A 15,284-nucleotide genomic window follows, 5' to 3' on the forward strand; every position below is an offset into this window, starting at 1 on the left:
AAAATATAAATATCACACAGTGAGTGCCGACTGCTCCTCCAAGTCTGCTAATCTAGTGCGCTGTCGAAGCACCAAGTGTTAGAGCATTAACACTCATTTAGAATTTGGGGTTAATTCCTGTTCCCATCTCCTCCTAATCTAAGCAACAGCTGGAGCACTGCATGCTGCTGGGATCAGCAGAAACTCACACCAGAGTTTCACAGTGCCAGCTGCACAAAACACTGACAGCGCATCTCCATTCTCAGCAGGAAAACGTGATTTATAAGGAAGAAACTACAATAGAAATGATTCTGTTATGGCCCGTTAAAACAAGTCTATTAAAAAGTACCTGAAAACATTGCTCTGCATAGAAAAGCATGCAGCTGAAAGACCCGTCTCTGATTAACAACTTGAACTGAAGTGAACACAACCACTAAAGGGGCTGGTTTAGCACAGGGCTAAAGAGCTGGCTTTTAAAGCACACCAAGGCAGGACAGCAGCACGGTTCAATTCCCGTACCAGCCTCCCCAAACAGGCGCCAGGATGTGGCGACTAGGGGCTTTTCACAGTAACTTAATTTGAAGCCTACTTGTGACAATAAGCGATTTTCATTTCATTTCATTTCACTCTCCTTCACAGTTAAGGGACAAAGGACTGTTCAGTTCCAAAATGTATTCAAAAGCAATACTTTCTTACCTGGTATAAAATTGGAGACCAGCATATTAAGGCAAGATCTCAGGTACACTGTCTGTGCCGACACTAGGTTGCTTAAGAAGGCCAAGTATTCCTCTACCACCATAAGACTTCGACACAACCATGGCAGCTTCTGAAATATATATATTTTTATAATTTGACTTAACACCTTAAGTTGGTTCCAATTTTTGTTTAAATTTGCAGGTTTTATTTAATTACCTTAATTAACAGTTGAATCTTGCAGTTAGATAATATCAAAACGCCAGATTAGGAAACAAACCCATTAAGATCTATTCAATAATAAAATACAGCAAATGTTTTCTGACCAAATCTCCATAAGTACAAAACAAAGAGCTGTGAAAGAAAATCTGAAGAAACTAACCAATATTTTGCTAACGAGATGCTCAAAGTCCTTTGTTAATTGTGTTACAGCACCACGAAATTCCTGAAGCCAGTTGATTATTTGAGCATCCTGAGGAAAGAAAAGCATGAAGCACAAAAAATTTAATAACCAAAATAGGAATGTTACATTCAATCAGTCATTAGTACGCCAAGGCAGATTCATTCAATCTAAGAACAGGATTTATATTCAGAATCTTATGACGTCCTTAGAAAGTGCATTACAACCAAACTATTGCTTTGAAATACTGTCACTATTAATATGTAAATGTCGCAGCCACTTTGCACAGCAAATCTAAGAAAATCTTTTTTTTTAAATGATCAACTAATCTGCTTGTTGATGGTATTCGTCGAGGGGAATAAAACTGACCAGGACACCAGCAGACCTCTGCTCAATGCCAGAGGATCTTTCATGCCTCCCTGAACTATCACAGGGGCTTCAGTTTAACATCTCATCAGAAACACTTCAAGAAATACATTCATAATCCAATAGAGGACAAGAAAAGTCAGACACGTTTGCAAGTATTTAGTGCCTTTCATGAATCTCAGGGCATTCCAAAGCACTTTGCAAACAACAAGGTCCTTTTTGAAGTGTAGTCAATGATTGTGGGAAGTGCAGGAGCTAATTTGCACACAGCTCCCATAATCAACAATGTGCTCAAAATCTAGATCATCTGTTTCTGTGATATTCACGATGGGATAAATATTGATCAGAACGCCAAGGACAGCTCCATGCCCTTCTTCAAAATAGTGTCCTGGGATATTTTACTTCCACCTTTGACAGCAGGCAGGGCCCCGGTTTAACGCTTCATCCAAAAGATGACACCTCCGACAGTGTAGCACTCCCTCAATAGTGCACTACAGTGTCAACCTAGATTTTGTGCAAAGGTTTCTGGAGTGGGACCTCAACCCACAAGTTGTGTCTCAAGCCGAATGTGCTCCTAAATGAGCCAAAGCAAAGAAAAACACATGAAAAGCAACCCAATATAACAGCCCGTCTGAACAAATATATTTTACTCTACAATATATTTACAGAAGGAAACAGAATCACTGTTAAATGAAAGATATTTTATCCTATAGGCTTGAATGGTATGTTTGACTAGATTTTTCGTCCAAAGGCTAATAGAGAATTTGTTAATGGGCAGGGAATGTGCGGCACAGTGGTGCAGTGGGTAGCACTGCTGCCTCACGCCTCCAAGTAGCCGGGTTCGATCCCAGCCCGGGTCACTGTCCGTGTGCAGTTTGCACATTCTTCCCATGTTTGCGTGCATCTCGCTCCCACAACCCAAAAGATGTGCAGGCTAGTTAAATTGCTCCTTAATTGGATAAAAAAGAATTGGGCACTTTAATTTTTTTTTAAATGAGCAGAAAATAGTGAGTGGGGATAGGGGCTCTTTGATTGATTAGATTTGTCACATGTACCAAAGTACAGTGAAAAGTATTTCCACAGTACGTACAGGTTGGTGACCTGTATCCAGTGGGGTTCCAGAGGGATCAGTGCTGGGATCACAACCATTTCCAATATATATTAATGATTTGGAAGCGAATGTACTGTAGCCAAATTTGCAGAAGACACAGACAAAGGTGGAAAGGCAGGTTGTGAGAGGGATACAAACAGTTTGCAGAGATATTGATAGGTTAAGTAAGTGAGCAAAATGTTGGCAAATGGAATATTATGTAGGAAAATGTGAAGTTGTTCATTTCAGAAGGGAGAACAAAATAACAGAGTATTGTTTAAATGGACAAAAGCTGCAACACAAAGGGACTTGGAGGTATGGTGGCACTGCCTCCTTACAGAGCCAGGGTCCTGGGTTCAATTCCAACCTCGGGTGACTGTGTGGAGTTTGCACATTCTCCCCATGTCTGCGTGGGTTTCTCTGGGTACTCCGGTTTCCTCCCACAGTCCAAAGATGTGCAAGTTAGGTGGATTGGCCATGGTAAAATTGTCCCTTAGTATCCAGGGATGTGCAGGTTAGGTGGGGTTACGGGGATAGGGTAGGGGGCTCTTTCAGAAGGTTGTGCAGACTTGATGGGCTGAATGGCCCTCTTCTGCAGAATGTTGCCTGGTATGGAGGGAAGATCATGAGGAAAGGCTGAAGGACTTGAGGCTGTTTTCGTTAGAAAGAAGGTTAAGAGGTGACTTAATTGAGGCATACAAGATGATCAGAGGATTAGATAGGGTGGACAGTGAGAGCCTTTTTCCTCGGATGGTGATGTCCAGCACGAGGGGACATAGCTTTAAATTGAGGGGAGATAGATATAGGACAGATGTCAGAGGTAGGTTCTTTACTCAGAGAGTAGTAAGGGCGTGGAATGCCCTGCCTGCAACAGTAGTGGACTCGCCAACACTAAACGCATTTAAATGGTCATTGGATAGGCATATGGACGATAAGGGAATAGTGTAGAGGGACTTTAGAGGGGTTTCACAGGACGGTGCAACATCGTGGGCCGAAGGGCCTGTACTGCACTGTAATGTTCTATGTTAGCATTCTATGATACTTGTGCACGAAACTCAGGAAGCTAGCACACAGATGCAGCACAGTATTCAGGAAAGCTAATGGAATGTTGGCCTTATTTTCAAGGGGGTTGGAGTATAAGGGGAGGGAAGTCTTGCTGCAACTGTACAGGTATTGGTGAGACCACATCTGGAGCACTGTGAGAGGTTTGGTCCCCTTATTTAAGGAAAGGTATTTCCTTGGAGGCAGTTCTGACAAGGTTTACTCAGATGATCACCGGTGTGGAGGGATTGTCTTATGAGCAAAGGTTAAACAAGTTGGAACTCTCCTCATTGGAATTTAGAAGAATGAGAGGTGATCTCATTGCAACATTTCGGATTCTTAAGAAGCTTGAGAGGGTAAATGAGGAGAGGATGTTTCCCCTCATGGGAGAGTCTCGGACCAGAGGCCATAGTCTCAGAATAACAGGGAGTCCATTTAAGACCGAGATGAGGAGGAATCTCTTCTCTGAGGGTGGAGTGCCTTTGGAACGTCTTGCCACAGAGAGCTGTGGGGCAGAGTCCTGGTGTGTACTTAAGGCTGAGACAGATAGATTCTTGATCAGAAAGGGAATCAAGAGTTAGGGAGAAAGGGCAGGAAAGCAGATGTGAGGAATGTCCGATCAGCCATAGTCCTATTGAATGGTGGCGAATGGCCTCCTCCTGTTCCTATTGCTTATGGTCAAGATAATTGTTGTGTTAAGTTTCCATTCTTACAGTTAGATTTGATATAATTAATATAAATGCCGTTTAAAGTCTGCAAACAGTAATTGGCTTAGTGAGAATTACCTCAGTATGTAATCTCACTTACAGGCTTCAAAGAATTTTTTTAAAGTATGTTTGTTTCATATCTGCTCGTCACTTTTTTCCCTTTGAGGAATATTGGGGAAGTGGTGAAAGAGTTAGCAGGCTGATTTTCAACCTGTTGAAATGCATCATGAACGTCCTTCCGTGGCTAACAAGCCCTGGAATGGGAACTGAACCCAGAGCTTCTGGGTCAGAGGCTGCGGGCACTACCCACGGAGCCACAAATCTTTAGAAAGTCTGAATCACCATCCCTGAACCATATTAACACAGTTTTGTGGCAGAACATAAAACGGTAATTTCATATTTATGAACTGGTTAAATCATCAGCCGAATAAAAAAAATCATGCTGCCCAAATTACGGTGGGCTGAGAGTGAACTGCATCAAGAAATTGTGGACCTGTTCCTTGCATGTCTGCTCCCATTTTCAAGACTACTTCTTAAAAATTATTTCTTGGGATGCAAACTTCACTGGCAAGGCCAGCATTTATTGCCCCTTCCAAATTGCCCTTGAGGAGTGGCTTGCTCAGCCATTTCAGCTAAGAGTAAAATGCATGGCTGTGGATCTGGTGTCACGTGTAGGTAAGACCAGGTAAGGACGGAAGATTTAATTTACCAAAAGACATTAGATAGTAATAATCTTCATTATTGTCACAAGTAGGGTTACATTAACACTGCAATGAAGTTACTGTGAAAATCCTATGCATTATCGTATTAGATATAATGTGGAGCGGCACAGTGGTTAGCACTGCTGCCTACGGCGCTGAGGGACCCGGGTTCAATCCCGGTCCTGGGTCACTGTCCGTGTGGAGTTTGCACAGTCACCCCGGGTCTGCGTGGGTTTCACCCCCACAACCCAAAGATGTGCAGGTTAGGTGGATTGGCCATATCCTTTTATTAAAACAGTAAGAAATATATACACGGCCAAATGGTACAAACACCGGGGGGGGGGGGGGGGGGGGGGGGGTTCCCCTTAATTGGGAATAAAATTATTGGGGACTCTAAATGTATTAAAACAATAACAAACAGCTCAAAATGTATTGCAGTTAGCAGTGGGACAGATAGGTTTAATGTAAACTCACACAACAAAAGTAGCATTGGTGCTAAACTCAGGTTTCACCCAGCTTCGTTCCAGAATCGGATTAGGGTTGGATTCTAGCTTCACACTACAACTTTAATCCAACACTTCCCACTGATCTGATGTTGGTACGTACTGGTTTGCTGTTCTTTACTGGTTTGCATATGTTCTCAACCTTTTTCCCCCCATAAATTTAGAGTACCTAATTATCTTTTCTCCAATTAAGGGGCAATTTAGCCAATTCACCTACTCTGCACAACTTTGGGTTGTGGGGGTGAGACCCATGCAGACATGGGGAGAATGTGCAAACTCCACAAGGACAGTGACCCAGAGCCAGGATCGAACACGAGTCCTCAGCACTGTGAGGCAGCGGTGTTAACCACTGCGCCACCCAATTTCGAAAATTAAAAAAGCAATATTATTCAGCACTTCAAACTTTTGAGATCAAATGTGAATTGCTTGGATCGTAAAGTGTCAAATGCATATCAGTAAACTGTTACATTGAGTGAAATAACACAATTTATTGTTTACCTTTATCTCCGGATCGACCAGTTGTGTCATGAGCAAATCGTAATCAACAGTATCTCCCTAAGAAAAAATGCATCTTTTGAATCAATGTACAAATAGGCAAAAACATTTCTGGAAAGTTAATTGGTATAATTTATTTTACCTCTTTATACTTCTTTAAGGTTTCTGTGACAGTTCCACCAAATCGGACAGTCTTCCTTGGTGGGGAATTGAGAAATTCACTTTCTCCCAACATTGTTAATGGAAACCTTCAGAAAATTAGGAACAATGATTTATTTATTGTAAATATTTCCTTCTGTGCTCCCTTTCAAATCATCAGTAATAACACCTTCCGAAAAAAGTTTACCTCTGGTACTTCTAATCTTGCAAATACAACACAATCTTCCCATCTTCTCTTCCTTTCAAGCACTTGAACATGTTGCTGCTCAAATCTGTGACTACCTTTTGTTCAACTTCTCATTTATACCTCTCCAGTCAGATATTCAGCCCCGACCATAAGTTTGAAGCAGCTCTAAGAAAAGTCACAAATTTCATCCTATGATTGTGACAGAGGTGAACTGACCCTCCTCATTCTTCTTGAGCTCTGTGCAGCCTCTGACGTGTTCGAATGTACTATTCTGCTCCAACTTCTCGTCCACTGTTCAGCTGAGTGCAACTGCCTTGCCTGTTTCCGATCCTACCTATGTAGAGTTGTGCTACAATGGTTTATCTTGCTACTGCCTTCATGCTACTGTTGCAGTCCTCCACGGAATAAGCTTCTCTTCTATTTCTCATCTACATGCCGACCTTCAATCATATTATCTGAAGACATAATCTCCAATTCTAAATATAAGGGGATGACACCCAGCACTTCTCTTGAACCCCCTCCACTACTTCTATGTCCTGGATGAGCTGCAATTTCCTCCTATTAAACATTAGGTAGACTGAACATGAGAATTTTAAAAGCAAGGAAGCCTTCCGTGCCCAACCGATCCCTTGCACTGATTCCTTTCCCCTCCCAAGCCATTATGTTAGGCTGAACCAGATAGTTCAGAGGTAGAGGCGGGCACAATAGCATCATTTAAGATGTATCTGGACAGATATATGAACGGGCGGGGAACAGAGGGAAGTGGATCCTTGGAAAATAGGCAACAGGTTTAGATAAAGGATCTGGATGGGCGCAGGCTGGGCCGAAGGGCCTGTTCCTGTGCTGTAATTTTCTTTGTTCCCCATACTGCGATGTGGAGCTGAGCTTCTGGCCATATCTTCTTCATCCTAAAGAGCACCTACGGGCAGCACGGTGACACAGTGGTTAGCATTGCTGCCTACGGACCCGGGTTCAAATCCTGGCCCTGGGTCACTGTCCGTGTGGAGTTTGCACATTCTCCCCGTGTCTGCGTGGGTTTCACCCCCACAACCCAAAAAGATGTGCAGGATAGGTGGATTGGCCACGCTAAATTACCCCTTAATTGGAAAAAATAATTGGGAACTCTAAATTTATTTTAAAAAATAAAGAGCACCTACACCCAGCTCCATAACACCGCCACTTTCCAACCCTGCTTCAGCTTATCTGTTGTGAAATTCTCAACCATGCTTTTGTTACCTCCATACTTGAATATTGCAATACTCTCTTGGCTGGCTTCCCATTTTTCATCTTTCACAAACGTGAGACATTCAAAAATTCTGCTTCCTAATCTGCACCAAGTCCATTTCACCCATCACCCCTGTGCTCACTGACCTACATTTGCTCCCAGGCCATCACTACCTTGCTTTTAAAATTCTCATGTTCAAATACATCCATGTCCTCTCCGCTACAAACCCTCCTGGCTCCAGACCTCCAATTCTAGCTTTTGTGCAACCCCACTCCCTTCATCCTACTACTGTATTTGTGGACCCGTCTTCAGCCATCTGGGCCTGAAGTCCTAGAATTCAATTGTTGAACCTCTCTGCTGTTTCACCTCCTTTATAACTCGCCTTAAAATAAAAAATTTTAAGCCAAGCTGTTTGCCCTCATTTTTCTATCGCCTTCTTTGGTTCAGCGTCAAGTTTTATCTGATTACATTCCTGCAAAGTTCCTTTGTTTATTTATTTTATAAATTAAATTTGCTCAAATTATCGGTTTTCATTTGTTACAGGAAGGGCACAGGATTCATTAGACGCTCCACCTAACAAAACCAAAAATGTTGGGTTTCTTATTCCTCCAGCTGAAAATCACCACATATAAACTGTCACACAACACAGAGCAAAACTTTTACAGTCTAGGGTTAAATTTAACTTCAAAGTTAAAGTCAAAGGAATCCCTTGAATTGCCTAAGCATTTTAAAATCCAAATCCAGTTAAATTAATATGGACACTACTGTATGAAAGATAGGTTTTGATATCCTGACAAATATATGTCAAGGAACCAGACAAATCCACAATTCTCTCATTTATCTCCTTCCTTCCCAGCAGAGACTGAGGGATAGATGGAGCCTGACATTGCACGCCAAACTGTCTCATGTCAACCAGTTCAAAGTGGTTAGCACTGCTGCCTCACGGCGTCTGGGACCCAGGTTCGATACCAGCCCCGGGTCACTGCCGTGTGGAATTTGCACATTCTCCCCGTGCCTGCATGGGTCTCATCCCCACAACCCAAATATGTGCTGGGTAGGTGGATTGGCAATGCTAAATTGCCCCTTAATTGGATTTTTTTTTTTTTAAACGTCAACCGGTTGAGATCAAAATTACTTTATGAACCCTCATTTAAGTGTTTTACTAAATAAATGAATTCTGGGCAGGAACTCCAATTTTGGTTAAGGTCTGAGATTGGAACCCAACTATTTGCATTTGGTAAAACTGAGAGGAAATGTTATTGTACCCCAGGAGTGATGAGACTGACCAGTAGTCAGCTTTTACGTTAACAACAAACGTTAACTTGAACACAGAATTAAGAATATTAGTAACAAAGAAAACGCTTTACAGTCAAGTTACTTCTTAACTTGCTTCCTGAAACCTGCCTCTCTACTCCAATTAAAAAAAAACATATATTTGAAAAAATGTTACGTACACAGTTAACAACCAGGTTTTACTTGTTTATCTTGGTGCAGAGTCCTTGAAGAGAGAAACATTTTTTTAGGACCAAGCTGAAAATCTTCTGCTCAGCTAGGAGTTCTGGGAGCAACTCCTTTGTCCAGACAGACTTGGCCCCTCCCATGAGCTATCCTCAAAGCACACAGCATTCTTTTGCCTCTTGTTATTAGATGTGCTTTGATTTGTTTAGCCAGGCTCAAACTGTTACATTACATTAACTCACATTCTCAAACAGATAAAATGGCTTTCAAAATCTATCCGCAAAACAGGTCCCCGGCAAAATCACTGATACTTCCCTTTTAATCACAGTTCTAGTAGACAAATGTCTGTATGCATTTAACCTAGGTTTTAAAAACATTACTACAAAGATACAACTATAAAAATGACAATTTTCTTATATTCACCACAACGGTCACGTTTATGTTATACCATTTGACACTACCCTTTAAAGGAAAGGATATAATTTGTACACGCAGGTACAAAGTGCTTACAGGAAGAAGAACGTAAATTTAAATCAGCTTCTAATGAGCACAGGAGAGCAGCTACTTCTAAAGAATCAACATTTCTGATTCTGAGTAGGAACATAAAGAAACAGCAGGTGGAGAGCCCATGGACAGAAAGACAGCCCCTCCCAAACACCACCCCTGCCCCAGACAGCCACCCCCCCCCTTCCCCCAGACAGCCACCCCCCCCCCCCCCTTCCCCCAGACAGCCCCCCCCCCCCCCTTCCCCCAGACAGCCAAACCCCCTCACTTGGGACAGCCACAGACCCCCCCCCCCGACAGCCACAGACCCCCCCTGACAGCTACATACCCCCCAACAGACACATACCCCCCTGACAGCCACTGATCCCCCCCGACAGCCAGACACCATGACAGCCACAGACCCGACAGCCACAGACCCCCCCGACAGCCACAGACCCCCCTGACATCCACAGATCCCCCCTGACATCCACAGACCCCCCCCCGACATCCACAGACCCCCCCCCGACATCCACAGACCCCCCCCCTGACATCCACAGACCCCCCCCCCGACATCCACCCAGATCCCCCCTGACATCCACAGACCCCCCCTGACAGCCATAGATTTTCCCCTTACATCCACAGACAGACCCCCCCCCCCGGCGGGGCCGCGCGGTCTGTGTGGTACTGACTGCTGGGGGGGGGGGGTGAAGCCAGACTCCGGGCCGGGCCCAGGGGTTCACACAGCTCTCGGCGGGTTGGGGTGCTTACCGGTGCCGGGGTGGGGGGACGGGGTTTGGGGGGGGGGGGCGGGGGAGAGGGGGTTAAAGGGGGGAGGGGGGGGTTTACCTGGTCCGGGAGCTGCCGCCCGCTCCGCCGCGCAGCCGCAGTGGGCTCTGACTAACGGCCCCACGCCGCCGCCGCCGCCGCCATCTTGCCGCTCCTGCCCCGGAAGAGCTTCAGAGAGAAGGGCGGGGAAACGGGAGCAGTCAGAGGGGACGAGTGGCCGCCGATGGGACCGGCTAGGGTGAGAGTTCCAGTTTATTGTAGTTCCGGCTCCGTCATTCCTGCCCCCCCCCCCCCCCCCCCCCCCTGCCAGCCTGTTGGGAGCCACCGGGAGAGTCACCCATCTGGGTCTGGAGTCACACATAGGCCAGGCTGGGTGAGGACGGCAGATTTCCCAGCTCCAGCCATCCGGGATCAATCCCGGCCTAGGGTGACTGTGCGGAGCTGTCTGTGCAGAGTCTGCACCTTCTCCCTGTGTCTGTGTGGGTTTCCTCCGGGTGCTCCGGTTTCCTCCCACAGTCCAAAGATGTGCAGGTTAGGTGGACTGGACATGATAAATTGACCAAAAAAGTTATTTGGGGTTAAGGCGATAGGACGTAGGCCTAGGTGGGGGTGCTCCTTCAGATGAACAGTACAGACCCGATGGGCTGAATGGCCAACTTTTGCAGTGTAGTGATTCTATGAGTCCCTTCCATAAAGGGCATCAGTGAATCGATGGGTTTTAGTACAATCAGTGATAAATTTCAGGGTGACCCAACCCTCCCTTATTTCATGGGATTAATAATGATAATCTTTATTGTCACAGTTAGGCTTACATTAACACTGCAGTTAAGTTACTGTGAAAATCCCTTTGTCGCCACACTCTGGCGCCTGTTCGGGTACACAGAGGGAGAATTCAGAATGTCCAATTCACCTAACAAGCACGTCTTTCGGGACATGTGGGAAGAAACCGTAGCACCTGGAGGAAACCCACACAGACACGGGGAGAACATGCAGACTCCACATAGGCAGTGACCCAAGCCGGGAATCGAACCTGGGACCCTGGTGCTGTGAAGCCACAGTGCTAACCGCTGTGCTACTGTGCTGCCCCATATCTGAGTGGGCACGTGAACAACAGGGTTAGCACACCAAAGAACTTGCATTTATATAGTCACTTCTATCATTTCAGTCGGCCCCAAAACGCTTTACAGCCAATTGAATCATTTTGAAGGATAATCACTAACAGCAGTGACCAGATACTCTGGTTTTGCGATGTTGATTAAGGGATAAATATTTGCCCAGCGCATCATCTTTTCATGGGACTTTTTAATCCACCTGAGAGAACAGGCAGGGCTTCAGATTAATATCTCCTCCAAAGAGAGCACCTCCAGCCAGGGTGATCAACCGTTTACAGGATCGATCCATAATTGAGATGGTTGTCCTGTGCATAATGCCCAGAAGCTGTTTTCACCATAAATCCGACCTTAGAATTTTCCGAAGGTATAGTATTCATCTGCATTTGTACTGCTCCTGGCGATCTGCTCTCATCAAGTTCACCAGACGTTCCACCTCCGTTCTCACGGGTTCACCAGCAACCCTTGCCCATTTGCACAGTCCTTCATGCCAAAATGTCACTTAATTATCCCTGCCCCCCCCCCCCCCCCCCCCAAGATTTAGTTGCCCTGCCTCCGACAATGCAGCTCTCCTTCAGTATTGCACTGGAATGTAAGTCTAGAGTTTTTGTGTTCAAGTTGCTGGAGGGAGATTTGACTCCATAACTGTCCTACTCACGTAAAAGTGCTTCCAATTGAACCACAGCTGACATCACAGAATGAGGCACTTATGCTTCTTTAAAAGATCTATCCAATTAGCCTCAATCGTCTTGTCAATTTTTCATTTTAAATTGTTCAGGATGAACAGAAGGTAACTGAACTCTTACATGACAGTTCCGTGACCTTTCTTCCAACACAAGGCCAGAAGTGGGGATGTTCGCTGATGACTGCATAATATTCAGTACCATTCGTGAATGCTCAGGCACTGAAGCAATCCATGTTGAAAGGCAGCAAGACCTGGACAGTATCCAGTATTTGGCTGACAGGTGGCAAATAACATTCTTAGAATAGAATCTCTACAGTACAGAAGGAGGCCATTTGGCCCATTGAGTCTGCAACGGCCCTTGGAAAGAGCAACCTACTAAAGCCCACGCCTCCACCCTATCCCCGTAACCCAGTAACTCCATTTTACATTTTGGAGACTAAGGGGCAATTTAACGTGGCCAATCCACCTAACCTGACGCCTTTGGACAGTGGAAGGAAACCGGCGCACCCGGAGGAAACCCACGCAGACACGGGGAGAAAGTGCAAACTAGGGGCAGCAAGGTGGCGCAGTGGTTAGCATTGCTGCCTCACAGTGCCGAGGTCCCAGGTTCACCCCAGGTCTGGGTCACTGTCCGTGTGGAGTTTGCACATTCTCCCTGTGTTTGCATGGGTTTCGCCCCCACTACCCAAAGATGTGCAGGTTAGGTGGATTGGCCACGCTAAATTGCCCCTAAATTGAAAAAAAAGTGAATTTGGTACCCTAAAATTCATATTTAAAAAAAGAGAAAATGCAAACTCCACACAGACAGTCACCCAAGGCTGGAATTGAACCTGGGACCCGGGACAAATGTCAATCTCCAACAAGGGAGGATCTAACCATCGCACCTTGACATTCAATGGCATTACCATCACTGAATCCCCCATATCAACATCCTGGAAGTTCCCATTGACCAGAAACTGAACTGGAGTAGCCTCATTAATACTGTAGTTACCAGAGCAGGTCAAAGGCTAGAAATCCTGTGGCAAGTGACTATCTGCTGACTCCCCAAAGCCTGTCAACCATCTACAAGGCACAAGTCAGGAGTGTAATGGAATACTCTCCACTTGCCTGGATGATACCTGGGAACACCACCATCTGGAGGTTACCCTCCAAGTCACTCACCATTTTGACCTGGAAATGTATCGCCGTTCCTTCGCTGTCGCTGGGTCAAAGTCGTAGAACTCCCTCCCTAACAGCACTGTGGGTATACCTACACCTGAAGGACTGCAACGGTTCAAGAAGGAAACTCACCACCACCTTCTGAAGGGCAACTAAGGATGGGCAATAAATGCTGGCCTAACTAGCGATGCCCACATCCTGTAAAATAATTTAAATATATAATAAAATATTTTTAAAAGTTCACGATCAGGGTGTGGAATCAGCTGAGGTGACACTTTAGGGTTGAGGGTATGTCGGTGCTGACACTGTTGTGCGGAAATAATAAGTTTAAGCTAGGGGAGAAGGATGGGAAGTGGCAAGAGGTGGGGCTGTTGAAGGTGAGGGACTTGTACCTGGAAGAGAAGTTTGCAGGTCCGGAGGTGCTGCGGGAGTTTGAGTTGCCGAGGGGAAGTGAATTCAGGCATATACATGTGAGCAATTTCTCGTGGAAGGGGAGGGTAGGATTGATGATGTTATGGTTGGCTGGAGGGGTGCAGGTTGTGAGGATCAAGAATAAATGGGAGGAGGAGTTGGGGGCAGATAGGATGGGGAGTGGGGCGGTGCGTAGGGTAAACTCGACCTCCTCGTGCGCGAGGATGAACGGTTGGTAACACTGCTGGGATGGCGACCTGGCTGGAGGACCGGAATGACTTCCTTTGACTGGAAACGGTCAAGTTTGAGTTGAGGGGATCAGCAGAGGGCTTTGAGACATGGTGGGGCTGTTCATGACAATGTTTATGAAATTGTTCATCGCAATGTTTATGCAATTGTTCATCGCGGGGAAGGGAGAGGAGGGAAGGGGTGAAAAGGGGAAAAACTACAAACTGAACTGTGGGGGGGGGGGGGGTTGAGAATGTAATTGATTTATGTTGTGTATTTTTAAGTATGTTTGGAATAAAATACATAAATACATGAAGAAACAAAATAATTGTGGAAATCAGTGGCTGGACCTAGGAGTTTTTAAGATAAAGGAAACTTGAAGGGGAGGCTGTAAAACCTGAAAGTGAAACCTTGATGGAAGCAGCGGAGGGAAAGCAGAATTTAAAAGAAAGTTTGAAAGTGGGACTTTTGAAAGCAGAATTTGAAATCACTGGTGTGGAAGCCGGAGTTCAGTGAGACACGGTGGCTCACGGTGTAAGAATCATCCACAGACATTCATTGAGGTTCAGAGTGGAGAGTGTGTTTGCCCACAGTCATCTTGGGTGTTTAAAAGAATGTTGTGTTTCTGAGAACGTTATAGTTTAAGATATACTTCACAATCCATGTGAAACTTCAAAATTGTATTTTTTAAGCTAAGGGGGAAGTAAAATACTATTATATAATATGTTTAATAAATGTTTTTTTCCTTGTTGTTAAATCTTTTTTATAAATTTGGAGTACCCAATTTATTTTATTTTCCAATTAAGGGGCAATTTATTATGGTCAATTCACCTACCCTGCACATCTTTGGGTTGTGGGGGTGAGACCCACGCAGCCACAGGGAGAATGTGCAAACTCCACACGGATATGACCCGTGGCCTGGAATGAACCCAGGACCTCGGCACCGTGAGGCAGCAGTGCTAACCACTGCGCCACCGTGCCACCCCTCTTGTTATTAAATCTAATTAGTGGCCCTATGACTCTATTCCTCCACGTTTTATAAAAAAAGTAAAAGTTATGGTCATTTGAGCCAGGGTTCCATTCTTTCTGTCCAGTTATAACATCAACTGATATCGTAAAACCACCTCCAAAACATCGCCCAACTTTGCCCATCTCAACTCATTAGCTGCTGAAACCCTCATTCATACCCTTGTTACCTCGAGACTTGACTATTCCAACGTACTCCTGGCTGACCTCCCACATTTATTATAAACATAACGTGATTGCTGTGTATTTATTGCCTGATGTTGTTGTTGATATTCTTGTATTTAATAATGTGCCTATGTGCTCAGTAAGCACTGTATGGCAATGAAGATAAATAAATAAATAAGTTCTACCCTCTTTAAACTCGAGGCCACCAAAATTCTGCTGCCCATGTTTT

General features: G+C 45.0%; 1 protein-coding gene across 2 annotated transcripts in view; it reads right to left on the bottom strand.

The window, feature by feature from the left end:
- The window catches only part of rrn3 (RRN3 homolog, RNA polymerase I transcription factor), a 49,098-nt gene extending 38,676 nt beyond the window's left edge, over nt 1–10,422 (bottom strand). Inside the window, exons 1-5 of one of the 2 annotated variants that reach the window (XM_038820259.1) lie at nt 9,001–9,019; nt 6,118–6,223; nt 5,979–6,035; nt 1,055–1,144; nt 676–805 (exon numbers count right to left, since the gene is read on the bottom strand). In XM_038820259.1, the coding sequence (XP_038676187.1) occupies nt 676–805; nt 1,055–1,144; nt 5,979–6,035; nt 6,118–6,210 (370 nt within the window). In that variant the 5' untranslated portion in view covers nt 6,211–6,223; nt 9,001–9,019. Of the gene's footprint in view, nt 1–675; nt 806–1,054; nt 1,145–5,978; nt 6,036–6,117; nt 6,224–9,000; nt 9,020–10,333 lie in introns of those variants that run through there. The other variant, XM_038820258.1, reaches the window with a different exon arrangement.
- Nucleotides 10,423–15,284: the final 4,862 nt, after the last annotated feature.

The sequence above is a fragment of the Scyliorhinus canicula genome, chromosome 15 (genome assembly GCF_902713615.1).
Source record: "Scyliorhinus canicula chromosome 15, sScyCan1.1, whole genome shotgun sequence".
Classification (NCBI taxonomy): Eukaryota; Metazoa; Chordata; class Chondrichthyes; order Carcharhiniformes; family Scyliorhinidae; genus Scyliorhinus; species Scyliorhinus canicula.